The sequence below is a fragment of the Hemiscyllium ocellatum genome, chromosome 15 (assembly GCF_020745735.1).
Source record: "Hemiscyllium ocellatum isolate sHemOce1 chromosome 15, sHemOce1.pat.X.cur, whole genome shotgun sequence".
NCBI lineage: Eukaryota > Metazoa > Chordata > Chondrichthyes > Orectolobiformes > Hemiscylliidae > Hemiscyllium > Hemiscyllium ocellatum.
The window spans coordinates 21,072,408-21,093,291 of NC_083415.1; the positions used below are offsets into that span (position 1 = coordinate 21,072,408).

Genomic DNA, 20,884 nt, shown 5'->3' on the forward strand with positions numbered 1-20,884 from the left:
TTGCATGCAATTCTGGCCTCCTTCCTATCGGAAAGATGTTGTGAAACTTGAAAGGGTTCAGAAAAGATTTACAAGGATGTTGCCAGGGTTGGAGAATTTGAGCTATAGGGAGAGGCTGAACAGACTGGGGCTATTTTCCCTGGAGCATCAGAGGTTGAGGGGTGACCTTGTAGAGGTTTTCAAAATTATGAGGGGCATGGATAGGATAAATAGACAAAGTCTTTTCTCTGGGGTCGGGGAGTCCAGAACTAGAGGACCTAGGTTTAGGTTAAGAGGGGAAAGATATAAAAGAGACTGAAGGGGGGCATTTTTTTCACGCAAAGATTGGTACGTGTATGGATGGTTCGTGTATGGAATGAGCTACCAGAGGAAGTGGTGGAGGCTGGTACAATTGCAACATTTAAGAGGCATTTGGATGGGTATATGAATAGGAAGGGTTTGGAGGGATATGGGCCAGGTGCTGGCAGGTGGGACTAGATGGGGTTGGGATATCTGGTCAGCATGTACGAGTGAACCAAAGGGTCTGTTTCCATGCTGTACATCTCTATGATTCTATAACTGGCTACCTTTATGAAACAAGAAATAGTCAGATAAGATGTCTAAAATAAAAACCATTTGAAGGTTCATTTGGCTACTGAGCAAAGAGATGGTCTATTTATGTCTCCTATTTTAACTCAGGACCTGCTCTGTTCCTACCTGGCAGGGCAGTTTAACATAACAAAGTGCTCTCCAGATCGCACCCACATGCTCAGTGGATTACCAGGAATGGGAAGTAGTTGTAACATCCCCATGTTGTGCACATCATGACAGAAAAATATAAACAAAAGGCTCTGAGGTTTACAGTTTGTCTGAGTGATTGCGGAGTGCATTGTAAATTTTCCAGACCCCATTATTCTTACTTTATATCAATATCTGTGGCAGCTGCACTAGTTCAAGATTTGTGTAACTACTAGAGTTACATAATTACAGTGTTACCATTTAAGTATGTGTCTTGTTTTATTTGGCATGCAAACCAGGAACCAGGCCTCATCAACCAACGCCCTGTTCAGAGAAAGGAATCTCAGAATGATTGCAGCCGGTCTTCCTTTGCCTTTTATAATCTAATAAATCTGGGAAGAATTGTAATCTGCAGCATTGTTAACAGCAAGATGTGTTCACATTTTCTCTCGAAGCTGTCTGTCAGAATCCTTCCACAAAAACAACTGTGGGAAAATTATTATATTTTCTCCTAATCGCAATGTAGACTACATTTTAGAAGGTTTGTTATGAGACCATTTTAATAGACTGCTTGTGATAACCCAGTTTCTAGCAGCAAATCCTTTCAATTGTAGTTTTCTCATAAACTGCCATAATCAACCAAGGTTTATCCAGCCTGGACCTCATTGCTCATTCCTGATTAAGGCTTTTGCCCGAAACATAAATTCTCCTGCTCCTCGGATGCTGCCTGACCTGCTGTGCTTTTCCAGCACCATTCTAATCTTGACTCTAATCTCTAGCATCTGAAGTACCCACTTCTGCCTCATTCTTCTATGTCAGTAGCAACCGACAATGATAGCTCTTCCTCTCTCTTGTAAAAAGAAACATAGATCTCCTGAATTTCCTCAGTATTATTATGCCTGCTGTTAATGTGCAAAATATTTCGGGAAAGTGTTGTATCATTAATCAATCAAATTTCCTTGCACATTTCAGCAGAATTCACAAATTTTCCAAGTTTTCTGGCACTTATTGTGCCTCAAAATACTCTACTTGCATGTCACTACTGCACTCAATGTATAAAAAAAATTCATAATGACTGCCCCAATTCAGTCTGATGTAGGAGATGCAGAGTTTTGAAGGAATCGCCAACTTAAGTCTGATAAGTTCCAGTAGCACAAACGTTCTTTAACTCATTTACTCCCTGCTTCTTTGTGAACTGAAATTTGCATTGACACTACACCATTCTGATCAAGTTAGGAGAAGTGCAATGATGCTTTTCCTTTCCCACTCCTCCATTGGTCATAATAAACATTCCTCCATTGGTCATAAAACACTGGTAATATTGCCAATTATATATCAGAAATAAGTATTAGAATCTATGTCAGAAACAAGTAAGCCAGGCCCCTTAAATGACAAGTCATGAAAAACTAATTCATTCAAACCAAACCTACTTGAACAAAGATGTAAAGATTATTAACAAAAGATTTGCTGGATGTTGCTGCTGTTCTGGAAAATTAACACTCAAAGCCTCCAAAACTGGGGGGAAAAAAAAATAAAAGTTCTGCAAAATGTTATCTTTAAAGTATTTTGGCCAAATGGAATTCAATTCAGAGAAAATAAATATTTTCAGGTTGGTTACAATCGACATTTGGACAAAGTCACTTTGCTCACAAGCTGTTGACGCTGTGGTTTCTTCCTGAATCAGATAAGGCACGGTGACTTCCTTTTATCTAGACAAACGGTGGTAGATTCTAGATTCTCCTTTAAGTTCTCTTGTTTGGAGCGGTTCAGACTTTACCTGTAGGAATTCATCTGATCACATCATCCACCACATCATCTTGTGATGATGTAGTAACCAAGTTAACAACTCGCAAACTTTGATCACAGTAATTTCAAAGTAAAAGAAAAGGGACAAGACAATGTCTACTGCTCCAGGCAAGACATCTACCTGACTATGTTCAAATCTAATTTAAATCTCATGCCCTATGTTCTTATAAATACTGTTAGTTTAATTAGTCACGGACTAAGATGTTGTGAGGTGTTACTATAACTGCTCACTTTATAGCAGAATAATTAATATTTTAGTATGGAGCTCACATTAATTTCTGTGTGATCACGAATAGCCTGTATCAATAAAAATATTTCCATTTGGTATAAAATTAAAATCTAGTCTGTACACAGAAGTAAGAGTATAGAAGCTGTAAATTTGGAGCAGTGTGACATCAAAAGTTAATGAGGCGCACCAGGATAAGCAAATAGCAAGTATAGAATGAAGCCAAGTGTTCCAACTAATACTTCTTCATTCATTACTCATTGACATATAATTAACTTGGAAAAAATGGGGTAGATTTTCAAAGTGTCTCTTATACATGGCTTTGTGGAATGATCACTTGTTATACAAACTGTTTCAAATGCATTTCCATTCCTATAATGGCTGGATAATCGGTGAAATCTTTTAGGAAAACCTAACATGACACATTAATAATTCAACTGACAAATCCGCTACTGCAAAAGATTTCATTGTCTGATGTTCGGCCACAACAGAATGGATGCTGACAGAAAAGAGCTATTTCTTGGTTTACTCTCTAGACTGCAGATTGATTGGTAATTGCTCCTATCAGTCACTCTCAGAAACCCCACTGTTGTAGTAACTGGTATTGAATCTAAATGCTTTTATTGAAAGTTACGGTGGTGTCGCTCATTCAACCATTCTGGTTTAATTATTATAGTTTGTAGAGATTAATTTAGAGTACTAGCTGGTGCACTCTTTAGAAAAAAAAAGAAATTGTTGTAAAATGGTTCCTATTTCAAAGTCAGTAGCTGATAGAGTGAAACTAATCAGCAATATTAAAAGTTTGAAGGCATCTCCTGTGTTTTGGGTTTCTTCACCATATTAGTAAATTTACCACAGAAAAGGAGATTGTTCCATCTATTAATTATAAACGCTTGGTTTAACAATTAGAAATGTCCAAACTGGATAAACTTCTCAAGTTCAGCCCCCAAAAATCTAACAAGGCAATTTACAGAAAGTATTTCAAGCCAATGTTATGTTTTAATCTTTTTACCTCCTGTGAAGATTATGCTCCTCTTATCATTGTCATACAAATATTGTATCAAACAGTTAAACAAACAATACAAATTGACTTTGTAAGTATGTAGTAAGAAAAAACATTATTTCAAATGATGTTCTCTTGCACAAAAGTGCTGCAACAATTTTCCCAAGTGTGGTAGGTTTTGTTTTACTTTCCCTTAGGCTGCTTACCATTCTCATTAGATTTGCTTGAGGCACTTGCAACATGTGTATTGTCTTTGGAAAAATAACAAATCTTTAACTTTTTTTTCTGTATCACAGAATTAGGTTTATGTTCAACATTTGAAATTTAAAGCTAAGTACACCTTTGCCTTTCTGTGGGAATGCATCTGAATGTTATTAAGGAATGCATCCATTGTCTGGCGGCACATCTCAATTTATTTAAAAATGGCTGTTATAGCACACCTCTAGTACTTCCTAATCACATTTTCTCAATTGTAGCATGTCTTGGTTTTACTATTCTGATAATATTTTCAATAAGTTGCACAGAATGTCAGCCTTTCCATATGTCATTGAAAACTTGCAGCTTTGTCTCAGATGTAAGATGACAGACTTCTTCTGAACAACAGAAAATAATCATATCACTGATGAATCACTGAAATGGACTAACTTTAGCATTTATCCACAAGAAATTTTAGAGAACGTCTGGGTTGTAACGTATGAAAGTTTCCTAACCACAGGAAACATTAATCTAATTAATAATTGCTGTAACTGAATTTTCTGAAAATGGCCATAAAAAATGCACCAAGATCTTCCAAATTTAAATATTGATCTTCTACTGTACAGAATATGAATAAAATATAAGTTCAGTGTCACTTTAGGTTGAATTAAATGCCTTCCCTGTTCATTGTAGTATGATCTTTCAGCTTCACTGGGGTGGTAATGTGAGGGCATGAAATTGTGCCAATTCCATGGTCATACCCTGCTCCAGACCATTTTCTAAGAAAAAGGATGAAGGTACGTTGGACAGACACTCCTGTTAGTAGAGGGTGGCCAATTCACCTTATTAATGGCTACTTAAGACCAAATATTGAAGGAAATTCAAATTGTCTAGTCAGAATCCAGGTTCCCAGAGGCAACAGGGGTCCATTGTGGCTGTCAGGGACAAATGTCCAGCAATAGATTCTGGAGCTACAACTCTGGGCAGGCTGAGAAACCCTCCCACTCTGGCTTGGGATAGCTGCAGCTGAAGACACCACTGTGGAGCAAGTGTCCTTCTTATTTTAGTTTCCAAAAAGTTGGGATAAGGGACTTCCAATTTGGGGTAACCGCTCTCTTCCCCAGTTGCCTTCTAATAGTTCTCCAACTTCTTCAAGAGCCTGCTTATCATCTTAAAATAGATGTGAGTCTGCCATCTGGTAATTAATGAGATAATTGTGTAAAAAATATAAGTGAGCTTCTGTTCTCCATACAATGTAGGCTTCTTACCCCAGAAAGCCTAATAGTGGGATTGAGGTGCTTTATTGGTGGCTACCATGGGGTAAAATTGCAGTGACGTTCATCAAATTTTGTTCTTATGTGGTTCTCCAGTTAGAACTTCAGAATATATTAAGTCACATTTTCGTCAAAAGGCGTGTTTCTTTTGAATCAGTGTTTGTGTATACTGTGAATACAATTTACAAATAGCTGTTCGTGAAATAGTTGATGCACTGGTTTTAATTTTCCAAAACCCATTAAATTCAGAGAAGGTTCCTTGAGATTGGAAAGTAGCTGATGTAACTCCATTATAGCAAGGGGTGAGGGGTGCGCAGGCAGAAAGCAAAAACAACAGGCCAGTTAGCTTAACACTGCCATACAAAAAATGTTAGAAACCATTATTAAATAGAGCATGTTTAAATAATCTGTTATAAATGAGAATTTTGATAAGTTCAAGGTAATCAGGCAGATAAGGAATAAGCGGGTCTTTTTCAGGCTGGCTGGATGTCATGGGGCGATAGGGGCCACTACTGGGGACTCAATTCTTTACAATTTATATAAATGATTTGGATGAAGGAATCAAAGGTACAGTAACTAGACTTGCATGATGAGACAAAGACAGGCAGGAAATTGCATAGTGAAGAGAACATAAAAAAGCCTACAAGGGAATATGGGTAGGTTAACTGAGTAGGCAAAAATCCGGCAAATGGACAACAATGCAGGAAAGTGTGAAGTTGTCGATCTTTGTAGAAGGAATAAAAAGAAGCATGTTATCTACGTGGTGAGAACTCTGAGATGCAGAGAAATCTGGGTGCCCTGTTGCATAATGCACAGAAGGATCGTAACAGACACAGTAAGTAATCAGAAAGGCTAATAGAATATTATGGTTTATTGCAAGGAGAATTGAATGCAAGAGTAGGGAGATTATGCTTCAATTATACAAGACAACAATAAGACTGTATCTGGAATATTTCGTACAGTACTTGCCACCGTACATATGGAAGGAAGATAATGCATTGGAAGCAGTTCAGGGAAGGTTTCTAGACTAATACCTGGAAGAAGCATGTTGTCTTATGAGGAAAGGCGAGAGAGGCTAGGCCCGTATCCTCTGAAATTTAGAAGAGCCAGAAGTGAATAGATTTGTTTTTTGAAAGCATTTTTCCTCTTGTGGGAGAATCTAGGACTAGGGGATAGTTTAAAGGGGTTGCCTGTTTAAAACTGAGATGAGGAAACATTATTTCTCTAACAGGACTGAGTGTCTTTGTATTCATTTCCTCAAAAGGCAGTGGAAGCATACCCTTTAAATGTCTTTAAGGCAGCGGTAAACAGAGTCTCGATTACTAGCAGGATGAAAGATTGTTGGGAATATGCAGGATTGGCGATTTGAGGTTAAAATCAGATCAGTTATGATCTTATTGAATGGTGGAGTTGGCCGAAGCACTGAACGGCCTACTGTTGTTCCTTGTTTTAGTGCATGTATAATAAGAAGTAAACCATCAAAATTATAACAAAATAAATTTGGCAGCAACTTTTATCACAAATATGAAGCTGCAACATGGGATGTGTATTTTTATGTTGCAAGCAGCGTGATATTGGAGTGACTCGCTTTATTTTGATTTGACCTACATGAGATATTCGTACAGCTGTGGTGATAGTGAGAAAATAGAGGCAGCGTGACAGATTGCTATCTTATCACTGAATTGTTGAACAACAGCCAATTTATCACCTATACTGGGGTGAGCTTGTGGGGGTGATAATGACATTCTGAATGGAACATCGCAATCTTTTTTATTGTTGTATTATATTTGTGCCAAAAGTCACAAATATTGAAAACATAATCTGTATGGCTTCAGCTATTTACTTGTTGACTGCCTTGCAATTCATTGTAGAATATACCCACATCCATCATAGTGGAAAAGTAATATTCAGAAAATAAACAAATCGAATTGCAGGTAAGTAAATTCGAACACTTATGTAACAAAATTACTCACTGTATGCTGATAGAAACAATGTTTGCTGCCTAATATGATAGAATTTGCTTGGTTTCTGCTTTGTGATTTGTTTTCACATTTTTGAGAAGCTCAAGGGCATCTTCCAAAAAAAAAGATAATTTTACTCAAAGTGATACAATTGAGCATCTTTTTATGTTTGATTTAAATTATTCTATTCGCTATGACTGCAGTTTCAATTGTCTCAAGTCTCCAAGCACAGCATAGAGATGGAAAAGGAAATGGTAAAGTGGGTTTTCTCTCAGTGTGAAGGTAAATTTTGAATGAGAGGTCAAAAGCTGAACATCATATTCTCCTTTATAACAATGAAGGAGTAGACCAATCCCAGGAGCAACACTTAGGCTTTGCACGGTTTTTATTTCTTAAAGATGCAATATTGGAAGAGTACAATAGATAAAATACAAGAACGATAGGCATTAGCTTTGAATCAAAATTTAAGAGATATGCCCGAATGAACATATAGCACAATGAAGAAGTAAATAGTACTCATGCATCAATTTCTTTTTCCACACATTCAGAAAACAAGATTCCCTCTCAGAAAAAAAACACTCACTTAGTACTGCATTTAAGTAGTCAGTCAGTAAATGAGGCAATGAAAATCCTAAATCCTGAAGATGAAAGCAGATACACATCATTGAACCATATAGCACAGGGGGTGGCCAATCCACCATTATGCACGTGCTAGAACTTTGAAAGAGCTCTCCAATTATTTCCAATCCCCTCCTCTCTCCCTGTAACCCATTTTTAAAAGTCACTTTCATATCATACTGTGCAATCCGTTTAAATTATGCATTCTGGATCAGAGCAACTCACTGATTTCCTTTTAATTTTCAGTTCCATTTTGTTTTAATTTGATATAAAAATTGAATTTTGCTCTCCCTTTCAGATATGGTAAATATAGATTTCAAGTGATGTGTGGACTGTTTGAAAGTCACTGGGAACAGTGTCTGGAGATTGTCAATATTTAATGTGGTTATTCTATTCCATATAACCTGTGTTGAATATCCTCCATGTCTTTGCTGATTATATTGTGGATGTAATTAGATTTATTTCAAAGTTATAAGCTGGCTAAAATTGAGCTACATACCATAAACTGATGTAGGTTGGACAAACATAATTGCATGTAGATGCCAGACTAAAAATCAACTTCAAACTGGCACGATAACTCAGACAGGCAGGATCAAATCTCAAGCTCGCTGGCATACTGATAGCTTTTGCAAACTCAAGGGTTGTGCACAAAGGTTTATTCGTGAATTTAACACAAAGTAGAACTTTCCAATATCAACTCGTATAGACTATAAGGGCCTTAAATATTGTAGTATAGTTAGTTCGAATTGGAGACGTGAGGAAGACAAAAAAAATGTTACAGATAGCGGAAAATGAAGAAACAAATGTAAAAAAAAAGTCTCTGATCTTCTGGAAAGCTTTGAACAAATCACAGGTCCCAATAAAATAGAAGTGTAACTGAACTGGTGCTGAAGGCTTACCAGATATGGGCCACACTGTGATGTTAAGTGGTGAGGAGATCATTACAGTATGCATGGCTGCGCAGATAATAACCTAAATACAGACCCATGAGGAAAATATCGCATGATGAAATAATAAAGTCATTTAATGACTGGCTTAACCTTCAAAAAAGTATAATTATTGAGTAGGCTGAATTCAACAAGTACACCCAAAAAAAAGGAAAATGTATTCACACATTTATGAATTATCTGTAAAGACTTACAGGGAGTTGTGATTATGGCAGTTTAAAAGATGAACTAATCAGTGACAGAATTATTGTCAGTCTTGCATAAAGCCTTGCATGATCACTTGCAGTCAAGAGGTGATGGAGCTTTAATAAAGGCAACTCATTTGAACAGCCAGGCTAAGGTCAGGAGTAAAATTGATTGTTAACTTGGGGGTGACTGGGAGAACCAGATCCTCAGATAAACTGATTCAGTACAGCATGTTGATTTTTAAGTCATGAAAGTAGCCATGCCAAAGCAGGAGAGACAAGATGCATGTTTATTAACAACTAAACATAATCAGTTGGGCAGAAGAAAATACAGGTATGAAAATTGTCCTGCGAGAGAGGTCAAATATCATTCTTCCAGAAAGAGAGGTCTCATCTCGGCTTTCTGATGTAGCAAGAAGCTTGCATGGAATATGCATAAAAAGAAGCCTTTAAAAGGTGACAAAATCCATGATACTGAGACGCATTTGTTTGGAGAGCTCCAAGTACAAAATGGAAGCTACTGAAGTGCCAATACCCGGGCAGTTGGAAAAAGGTGTTGCACTTTAAGTTAGATGCAGGTGGAACAGTTTAGATTAGATTCCCCATAGTATGGAAACAGGCCCTTCGGCTCAACAAGTCCACACCGACCCTCCGAAGAGTAACCCACCCAGACTCATTCCCCTACCCTACATTTATCTCTGACTAATGCACCTAACGCTATGGGCAATTTAGCATGGCCAATTCACCTGACCTGCACATCTTTGGATTGTGGGAGGAAACCGGAGCACCCGGAGGAAACCCATGCAGACACAGGGCTTTAACTAAACCAGTGTTGGAGAAAGGTTCTGTTCAGTCATACAAAAACTATATAGGCCAGGAGGGAGAGAAATTAAAGTTATGGGACAACTGAATGCAGTCCTCCAATATTGAGAAGGAAAATCACATTAACTTTTTGTGTGGAAACAGAGCAAGAACTGCTCAGGCTTAAACAGGAATGTATCTGCTGACTTCGATTTAATTTACAGAATTGAAGAACTGAAGAACCAAGACGATAAGCCTACATACTTTAAACATGAATTTTCACTGATATTCACAGGATTAGGAAAGCTGAAGACAGCACACACCATCATATCACATCCTGAAACAAAGTCAGTTTACATTCACATCATTTTGGTATTCAAGCTTGTCTTGTGAAATAGAAGGAAATGGACTCTGTGTTGAAGTAAGATTTATTTCATCTGTGATAGAGCAACAATATTGTCCTTGTGGATGGTCTCAGTGGATCAAACAGAATTTGTGTTGACCTTATACAGTTGAACCAAACATATGAATGAAACATTTACCCTGTTATCTGTGGTTGACAGCTTAGTAAAATTGGGGGAAAAAAAATCAATCTTCACAAAGTCAGATGCAAATGTCTTTGGTGAAGGGTTTAGGTTGCTCATAATCTTGATGACACTATTTGGTTTCCATAAAAAATGATCTTCTAGAGGTCAATGTCAAGCATCCAACAAAGGACATGGCTGCTGTCCTGATCTGCAGATCAACTCACACATAACATAATACAGTGTACTGTCATGTCAAGGATTTAACAGCAAATGCAAATCCACCCAACTAACTGTCAACTTCTTTGGGCACCTTCTGGACTTGCTTGTTGTCAGAGTTAATTCACAGAAGACAGGAATAGTCAAGCAATTCCCACCTTTGGAATTGAGCTCTAGTGATTCATGGAGATAATAAAAGTCAAGAGGTTATTGACCAACCCAGCTGTCAATGGGTCACTCATTAGTCAGTTTTATGACAAGATGAGATGCTGGGAGGAAGCACAAGAGGGGTCTTTTGAGAAAATCAGAGAGATGCTGGTCTTATTTTAGCTTGCTATGACTCAGAGTCCCAAATAATGTTACTGCAAATGTATCTTCTGCAGGACCAGCAGCTATGCTCTTTTACATAAAGCTGGATGAAAAATATAGAACTTAGAGTCACACAATGTAGATACAGGCCCTTCTGCCTGACATGTCTATGCCAACGAATAAACATCAACATACACTAATCCCATTTACCTACACTGGTCCATAGCCCCCTTTGTCCTGTCTCTTAAGTGCTCATTCAAAAGCTTTTTAACTCTTGCAAAAATACCTGCCTTCATCATATTTCTCCCACCCTCACAGTGAACAGTTTTCCTCAAATCTCCTCACATCCGTTTACTCCTCACCTAAAACTTAAGCCCTTTGGTCTAATGCAAGTCTACCATGGGGAAAAGATTCTCATGAACTACTCTTGTCTATGCCTCTCATAAATTTGTATATCCAAATCAGATACACCTTCAGCCTCCTCTGCTCCAATGAAAACAAACCCAATCTATCCCATCTCTCCTCATAACTGAGGCTTTTCAAGCCAGGCAACATCTGTATTCCTCCAAAGTAATTCTTCTAATAGTGTGGTATACAGAACTGCAAGCAATCCATCTGTGGCTGAACCAATGTTTTATAACATTGAAATGAGACTTCCTTGCTCCTATATTCTACACCCCAGCTAATGAAGGCAAGCATTCCATATGCATTCTTCACCACCATCTACCTGTGCTGACACATTCAGGGATCTATAGACTTGTACAGCAGTGTTGCTCTGTTCCTCAGTACTCCCTACAGACCTACCATTTATTGTGTATATCCTTCCTTCATTAGCCCTCCCAAAATGCACCATTTTACAGCTTTGAGGATTAAATTCCACCAAACATTTCTCTGCCTTTTCAGCTGAAGTTAATTCCCTTTCATCGATGGAGTCCGAGCAGAGATATGCAGAGATAGAGAAAGAAGCATTGGCTTCAACTTGGGTTTGTGAAAAATTTGCAGATTTTGTTCAAGATTTTTAACTCAAGCTAGAAACAGATTAAAAAGCCTTGATGACACTCTTAAATTATGAGGAATAAATAAAAATGTTTCCCAAGTATAATGATTTTAAACTGAAGGTGACAAGGTTTGATCCAAATACAGAATGTGTGCCCAGAAAGCTGGAGACCATAGCAGATACATTATACAAGGTGAAATAGTTTGTGTTAAAGGGAGATAAACATTTACATCAGCAACAACCACCATTCTACCAGTAACAATTTAGCAACTAAATAAAACAGACACAAAAGTCTGATGTATAATGTCCACGGATCAGATAGTGCTGTGCAGAGGAAATGCAGTGTACATACCACATGTTCCTATTCTCAGACAATACTATGAAAGGATAGGACACCATTGTACAACTGATGATTTACTCAGCTATGAATTAAGATTAGCCATTCTGAGTATCCCAATACTTGACATACTACAACTATTGAGGCGGGAATTGAACTTGGGTCTCTGGCACTGTGAGGCAGCAATGCTAACCACTGTGCCACCATGCCGCCCAATTTGGACCTCATTTACCAACCTCTGAGAGGAAGAAACGGAAATGATATCACCCACCTTAAGAAACCAAGATACATAAATAGAAAGCAGGCATAACACCAGCATTTCACCGGAGGCTCACTTACGATGTTACCTAGCATGGTGATGAAATGTCTGAAAACAAACCTTCCATCCAGTGAGCAAACTTATAACCTGAACCTCAACCTGAGCTACAAATCTTCTCTTTAAGCTACTTGCTTGGAGTTTTCACATTCTCCCTGTGTCTGCGTGGATTTCCTCCGGGTGCTCCAGTTTCCTCCCTCAGTCCAAAGATGTGCAGGTTAGGTGAATTGGCCATGCTAAATTGACCGTAGTGTAAGGTGAAGGTGTAAGTGCAGGGGAATGGGTATGGGTGGGTTGCTCTTCAGAGAGTCGGTGTGGACTTGTTGGGCTGAAGGGCCAGTTTCCACACTGTAAGTAATCTAATCTAAAAAAAATCTAATCTCTCAAAAATAGTGCAAATCGTGATATTGAACTGTGTCATTTCCACTGTTCATCATCAGGAGATGACAGAAATGTCAATGTCATCTTCCTTTCCATTGCAACCATGAGTATATTTTGAAATGAACTTCTCTGAACAGGGTCAAAATATCTTTGACAGTAGGAGATGATTACTCCTGCAGGACAGAATTCAAGCCATGACAGAGAACTCAATTGTTGAACTCATTACGTGCGGCACATAGGCATTATAATGTTAGACATCAGCTTACCAATAAGTATGCATCATATAGCTTTGTCCTCACTACCAGTTCACCAAGATACCTTCAGGTAAATGGTGAAGCTGAAGGAGGAGTATGTACAATTCAATCATTGCTGAAGAGGAACAACGATGTCCAACTTGCACTTCTGAGAGCCATTATTCAACTCCACTCCAAAGTGATTCAGGACTAATCAACACCTCATTGGAAGTTGACTGAGAACTGAATGCCCTGTGCCGCCTCTCACACTCATGCAGTGAGTACAAGATGATGATTTGGACAAAGTGCAGGAGGAAAGGAATGCTCATCATCCTAGCCAGATGTGGTACTAATTTTTCATATACTAAACAATCAAACTACCAAACCTGAACCAAGAGAGGCAGTTTGGAGTCAGGATCGTGCTTATTATGGACAAATTGGAAATAGCCACCAAAATGGATCACTTCACAGTTTTGAGGATTAAATTCCACCAGTCATTTCTCTGTCCTTTACTCAAACAGATAATGGTAAGGTGAGGCAAAACACATGCACATTAATTGCCATGCAGAAATAACATTCTACTCCATGGAAACAATTATCTACTCAAAAAATCAAGCCAGAGATACTGCATTCATCTACCAATCCAGATGGTTATCCAACTGGTGAAACAAACTCCCCTCCAGCTCAGCAAAGTCTGAGAGGACATCAAGTGACTCAATTCCTTCCACAACCCACCTCAAGAAAAAAAAGCAAAGGACGCAAATTGGCTCTCTTAGCTAAGATTTGGTAGTTCACAAGTTCTGTACTTTGCCCTAGTTCCACACCTGGCTAGAATTGCATTTCTGTCAATATGTTGTATAAGCACATCAAGACCAAAAGCATTGTGTATGTGGTAATGAAAATATAGCCATAAGGTTGGACATGGAGCTTGCAATGATGACACTGCAGGGTAAAAAAAAACTAATATTCAATCAATCCTATGCTACAACTGGCAAAATTAAGCTACAGGTTTTGAAGTTATATATCAGAATAAAATGATTAGATTAGATTAGATTACTTACAGTGAGGAAACAGGCCCTTCAGCCCAACAAGTCCACACCGATCTGCCGAAGCGCAACCCACCCATACCCCTACATTTATCCCTTACCTAACACTACGGGCAATTTAGCATGGCCAATTCACCTGACCCGCACATCTTTGGACTGTGGAAGGAAACCGGAACACCTGGAGGAAACCCACGCAGACACGGGGAGAACGTGCAAACTCCACACAGTCAGTCGCCTGAGTCGGGAATTGAACCTGGGTCTCAGGCGTTGTGAGGCAGCAGTGCTAACCACTGCGCCACCGTGCCGCCCACCCACCGTGCTGCCCACAGTGGGTGAATTGATTCTTAGGACTAAAATAAGAGGAGATTTCCCCACTCAGAAGGTGTTGCAGCTTTGGAATTCCCTGTAAATGATAAACTGATGACTATACTCAATATTTTATGGATTCTTTGGGAAGCAGGGAATATGAGAACTGAGTGGGAAAACTAACAAGCTGGATGGTCTACTCCTATCACTCATGTTATGGCAGCAGCAATATACAGTGATACCAACTTCAGGAAACACTAACAAAGGACTACTCAGTATTATGCCAGAATGTCAGATGAAATTTAAGCTAAAACAGCAGTATCTTTGTTATTAATGAGCATTTATGCAAAGGGGAAACAGTGATCAGCCCACTATTTTGGGATGAATATATACAGCAATATGTTAGCTGATCAGGATATTCATATTGATACGATCTAAAATATTTCTTCATTTTTTGTCCATTTCAATGAACTGAGCAAAAATTATAAGAGTACCAATAAGTAACAAACCTCAAGTTAAAGAATATTCTTCTTTATAAGAACAAGGTGAAAAAATAATAAAAATGGTTTCTTACCTGCCAGCTTCAAATGTGAACCAAGTTGGGTCCCGCCCATATCGTCTGAGTGCACTGAGGGGCCACGAGACCAGTTTTAGTCGGGGGTTGTGGATATCCCAAAGACAGATATTCTCATACGTTATCTGTAATGTGCATTCTCCATGTACATCCAGATTAGGAGATGGCATTAAATAGACATTGAACCTCTCTGAAAAAGCAAAGCGTGGCAGGACAAGGAATCATTAATCCTTCCTCAAAGATGACTTATCCATACTCCTCAAACAATTAACTCCCCTTTTAACATAAGGAGACCAAAATTGTACACAGTGCTCCAGATGTAATCTCTTCAGTGACAATTTCTGTTTCAAAATTTAACCTCCTAATTTAAATGCTAAAAAAAAATTGCCTGCTACAATGGCAACACGTTCGTTAAAGCTCCCCAAGGTCTCTCTTGCTCCAGTGTTACAAGCACATAGTCATTTAGCAGAAGGTTTTGCATCTTTGGAATTTTTAAAAAATGCTTAATTGTTGACTCTATTCAATATTTTATGGATTCTTTGGGTATATGGGGATATGAGAATTGAATGGAAATATCAATATTAATCTTCCATCTGCCAAAAAAAGTTACCTTATATTTATCTACTTAACATTGTCTGGCATTTCTCTACTCACAAATCAAACTTGTAAAAATTCTTTTAGATCTTGACATTGATTACTATTTGGTATCATCTGAAAATGTGGCAAATTTCCATTAGTTTTAGGTTCACTGATGTTTGACTTCCAACTAAACACCTTCACAGGGACCATTACTCTAAACTCTTAAAAACCATCTAATTATTAGGACTGTTATGTGAATTTGTTCATACTTACTATTATCCTTCCAAAAGAGAAAGGAAGAGAAAAAACAATCGCACGGACAGAGACAGAGTTATAATCTCAGGATATAATTTAATAAAATTAACAATTGACTACTTCAATGGCTGGAAAGCCTGTGAGAGCCCTGAGACACCTCTTTTCATGATGATTAAGTGCTCAATAGGCATTTTACTGGGTAGTCAAGAATCTTTCCTGAGATTAAGGATACTTCCCGCCCTCACCTCAACCCCTGCCCACTGCCTTCCCCATGCTCCCACCGTAGACTTGCCCACTAAACAGAAGCCAGCCATTTTCCATGGCTCAGCGGCATCACTGGAGAGGTGTTTCGTGGCTGCTGCCAGTACTACATCCACTCAAAGCACCATGGATCCATGCCACAACTGAATGGTGGTGGGAGAGGGATCAAGGGGCTAGGGGTTGTGGATTTTATGTGTCAGCAGCAAAGGCGTGGGGCTGGCTTTCAGAAAGTTCCCCCTTCTCAACTGCAGACTCATTTGATGGCTCAAGTAGTGGCAGGTTAGGAAGCCCATCCACAGGTCCCCACCCATCACCTGCCCTCCTAGTAAATAGACTCCGTCACAAGATATGCCCCAAGGGAGAACATTAAACACAGTCCCCAAAAACTAATAATTAAATACTGAACTTAACCTTTACTGACCTTTCTTGTAAAGTTAAAGGTCACTTTTTCCAGATTTGGGATTCGCTGTCACTCAGTGCTACAAATGAGCAATAATATTTTCTCACTTCCAATCGACACTAAAAAATCTATCACTAAACCAATGCCATCATTGGTCTCCTAAGCTCAATCAAGCCTCACTTCTCAACCATGACTGTACTATTTGGCAGGCTTTCCCCTCCACAGTAATGACAGAGCAATGAATCCCGTTATATGTCAGTCACCAGCAGCTTCATCCAGAGCTATGATACAACGGGGTCCTCAAATCCATGCACATGATCACCCTATCATCTACCTATATCTTTTTGGCAAATTCCATTGGATGATTTGTTTTTGAGCAGCAAATGTTTGCTACAGCTGATGCAAATATTTAGTGATCCATACCTGTTTGTTCTCTCTGAACACCAGCTGTCAACAAATCAGGTTCTCCAAGGGTAATGTCATTGAGTCTGCTTCCCAGACACTCCATGCGCAGGAGCTTGCACCATTCCTCAGCCTCAAGCTCTATAAAAACACATAGAATTAATGCTTTATCGGCAGGAACTCAATTTTACTCCACCATCCTGGAGAACCTTAACAATTAAACTAATGACTTCAAGCTCAAGCTAATATTTATTAATTATGTTTAGATCTGAGGTCTAGCAATCACCAAAGTGGTACTTTATGATCATAATGTTGACCATGTTTCAAAAGTCTCCAATGGCTTTTGAACCACAATAACCTAAAATTGAAAATGAATATTTATGATGGTCTTTAATGTTAAATGTGAAAGTGGATATTTTCCTTCAGCCTAATCATTGATTCGTGTGAGCAGTGACCAGATTCATAGGTACTTGCTATCAGCTCAGTGATTATTAGACAGTTGAATCCTGCAAAATATGTCCACATTAATTGTTATTAATCTACAATCCTTAATGACAAAAGGAAACCAAATCTGATGTTTTGCAAGTTAAGTTTATACGTAAAGAAATTAGTGACTCATAAACTTTACATTTCTGATTTTATATTAATGCTGCTTTTATCCTGAACCTTTCTTTTATCAGCTACTTTCAGTTTATGCCATTTTAAAATGAAATAGGTTAATTTTATACTTCAGACCGTGAGCTTCTTGTTCCTTAGAATTTATCGAGTTTTGAGAAGATTTGTAGCTCAGGTTGAGGTTTTGGATGTAGGTTTGCTCGCTTTGTTTTGTTACCTCAGTGGGCCTCAGGCGAAGCAATAGTGAAAATTTCTGCTTTCTATTTCTATGCTTGGGTTTCTTTGGGTTGGTGATGTCACTTCCTGTGGTGAAGTCACTTCCAGTTCCTTTTCTCATGGGGTGTTAGATGGTGTCTAACTCGATGTGTTTGTTAATAGAGTTCCGGTTGAAATGCCATACTTCTAGGAATTCTTGTGCATGTCTTTGTTTGGCTTCAGCTAGGATGGATGTGTTGTCCCAGTCGAAGTGGTGTCCTTCCTCATCCATATGTGAGGATACTGGTGAGAAAGGGTCATGTCTTTTTGTGGCTAGTTGGTGTTCATGTACCCTGGTGGCTAGTTTTCTGCCTGTTTGTCCAATGTAATGTTTTTTACAGTCCTTGCACTGTATTTTGTAAATGACATTAGTTTTGCTTGTTGTCTGTATAGGGTCTTTCAAGTTTATTAGCTGCTATTTTAGTGTGGTGGTGGGTTTGTGGGCTACCGTGATGCCAAGGGGTCTGAATAGTCTGGCAGCCATTTCAGTCACTGATGTAGGGGAGAGTGGCTAGGGTTTCTGGATGTGTTTTGTCTGCTTGTTTGGCTTTGATGCTGAGAAATCGGCGGACTGTGTTCATTAGGAATCCATTCTTTTTGAATACACAGTTTCGGTGATTTTCCTCTGCTCTGCATAGATCTTCTGTGCTGCAGCGTGTGTTGGCTCATTGAAATAATGTTCTGATGCAGCTTTGTTTGTGGGTATTGGGATGATTGCTTCTGTAGTTCAATATTTGGTCTGTATGTGTTGTTTTCTTGTTGACGCTGGTTTGAAGTTCCCCATTGGCTGTTTGCTCTACTGTGACATTTAGGAATGGCAATTTGTGGTTTTCCTCCTCTTTAGTGAATTTTATGCCAGTAAGGGTATTATTGATGGTCTTGAATGTTTCCTTATATTTGTTTCGTTTACTGATGATAAAGATATCATCCAGGTAGTGGACACAAATTTTGGGTTAGATGTATGGCAGAGCTGTTTGCTCAAGTCTCTGCATTACTGCCTCTGCTAAGATACTGTGCAAGGTCTGTAATAAACAAACAAACAGGCAGAAAACTAGCTACCAGGATACATGAACAATAACTAGCCACAAAAAGACATGACCCTCTTTCATGAGCCTCACATACGGAGGAGGAAGGACACCACTTCAACTGGGACAATACATCCATCCTAGGACAAGCCAAACAAAGACATACATGACAATTCCTAGAGGCATGGCATTCCAACCGGAACCCTATCAACAAACACATTGAGTTAGACCCCACCTGCCGCCCCCTGAGAAAAGGAACAAGAAGTGACTTCACCACTGGAAATGACATCACTAACCCAAAGAAACCCAAACATATAAATAGAAAGCAGGAATTTTCACCATTGCTTCACCTGAGGCCCAATGAAGGGTAACGAACGTCTGGAAACGAACCTTCCAGTTCAGCGAGCAAACCTACATCCAAAACCTAGAATTTATGTCTGCTGTAACACCTAATTATGAATGAATCATCTTCAATGGAGTTAGCACCATGAATTCTTCGATCTTTGTCACTGAAAGTCTAACAGACTTATTCAGGCAATCATACAATCAAATTCTGACCGCGTTGCCACGCATGGGAATTGTGAGGTGTTCTCAGACCATTCTCTCTTCTGGCTGGTCTCCAATTTGCCAACTTGCACAAACTTGACAGCACCTAAGTCTCTGCTACCTCATTTACCTATGCCTGATTTTAAATTTTTATCTTTACTTTCTAGTCTGACCTTGGTGTTTCTATTGCTGTAACCTCCTCAAGCCACAAACTTGTTCGAAGCCTCTGTCCTCCGCCAATTTTGAACTTCTGTTCCAAAATTGTAGGTTTAGACTTAAGCTCTGGAATTCTCTTCATAAATCTCCCCACCTCCCTGTCTTTAAATCATGTCTTGAAACTTAATCTTTTGACAAAGCATTGTCTATTTTTTCTGACATCACTTTGCATGATTGGTGTCAAATTTTGCTGCTAACATTTCCTTGAAACATCTTAGGAAGTTTTAATGCATTAATATTATTTAAACAAAAAATATAGTTGTTGTTCACTCATTCTATCATAGTTGCATTGACAGCACCATGCTGCTGTGAGGCAGTATAATGAACCATACTTGAAAATCAAATGACTATTTCGTCAATGGATGCTAATCTCAATCTTTTTAGCTCTTTTAGTGTCTGGCTACATTAACATACTCTTCTGAGACAGTGCTGAAAAATGTGTTGCTGGAAAAGCGCAGCAGGTCAAGCAGCATCCAAGGTGCAGGAGAATCGACATTTCTGGCATAAGCCCTTCTTCAGGAATGAGGAGGGTGTGCCAAGCAGGCTGAGATAAAAGGTAGGGAGGAGGGACTTGGGGGAGGGGCATTGGGAATGTGATAAGTGGAAGGAGGTTAAGGTGAGGGTGATAGGCCGGAGAGGGGGTGGGGGCGGAGAGGTCGGGAAGAAGATTGCAGAGTCGATGTTTTGAGCATGAGCTCTTCATCAGGAATGCTGCTGATGCTGAATGCTGCCTGACCGGCTGTGCTTTTCCAGCACCACACATTTTGACTCTGATCTCCAGCATCTACAGTCCTCACTTTCTCCTTTTCAATCAAACAGTTGAGAACAGACCAGAAGAGAAAGATAAGGAACATAGCCTGCAGAGGAATCACTTTATCCTGAGGAGCAGTGCAGAGCAAGAGATATTATTTGATTTTTGAAGGTGTACAGATAGACGATCTATGAGGAAGGATTGCTCATTCTTTATCTTTCCATGCTTTACTTTTTCAGGGAGGTTCAATATCTATTTTATGTGCTCATTTATTTTCTTTCTCATTTAAAACATTAAGCAAAATATTAGTGTTGCTGAACTCTTGGAGTGCAGGTTCATATTTCCATGATGTGGAGTCACAGGTAGATAGGATAGTGAAGAAAGTGTTTAGTATGCTTTCCTTTATTGGTCAGAGTACTGAGTATAGAAGTTGGGAGAGGGAGACTATGCTGCAGCTATACAGGACATTGGTTCAGCCACTTTTTGAATATGGAATGCAATTCTGATCTCCTTCCTATAGGGAGGATATTGTGAAACTTGAAAGCATTCAGAAAAGATTTACAAGGATGTTGCCATGGTTGGAGGGTTTGAGCTGTAGGGAAAG

At 39.0% G+C, this 20,884-nt stretch overlaps 1 protein-coding gene across 1 annotated transcript in view; it reads right to left on the reverse strand.

Moving 5' to 3' along the window:
* The window catches only part of LOC132822714 (docking protein 5-like), a 441,405-nt gene that overhangs the window by 142,670 nt on the left and 277,851 nt on the right, over positions 1-20,884 (reverse strand). Inside the window, exons 4-5 of the mRNA XM_060835986.1 lie at positions 16,894-17,013; positions 14,976-15,165 (exon numbers count right to left, since the gene is read on the reverse strand). Of these exons, the coding sequence (XP_060691969.1) occupies positions 14,976-15,165; positions 16,894-17,013 (310 nt within the window). The remainder of the gene's footprint in view (positions 1-14,975; positions 15,166-16,893; positions 17,014-20,884) is intronic.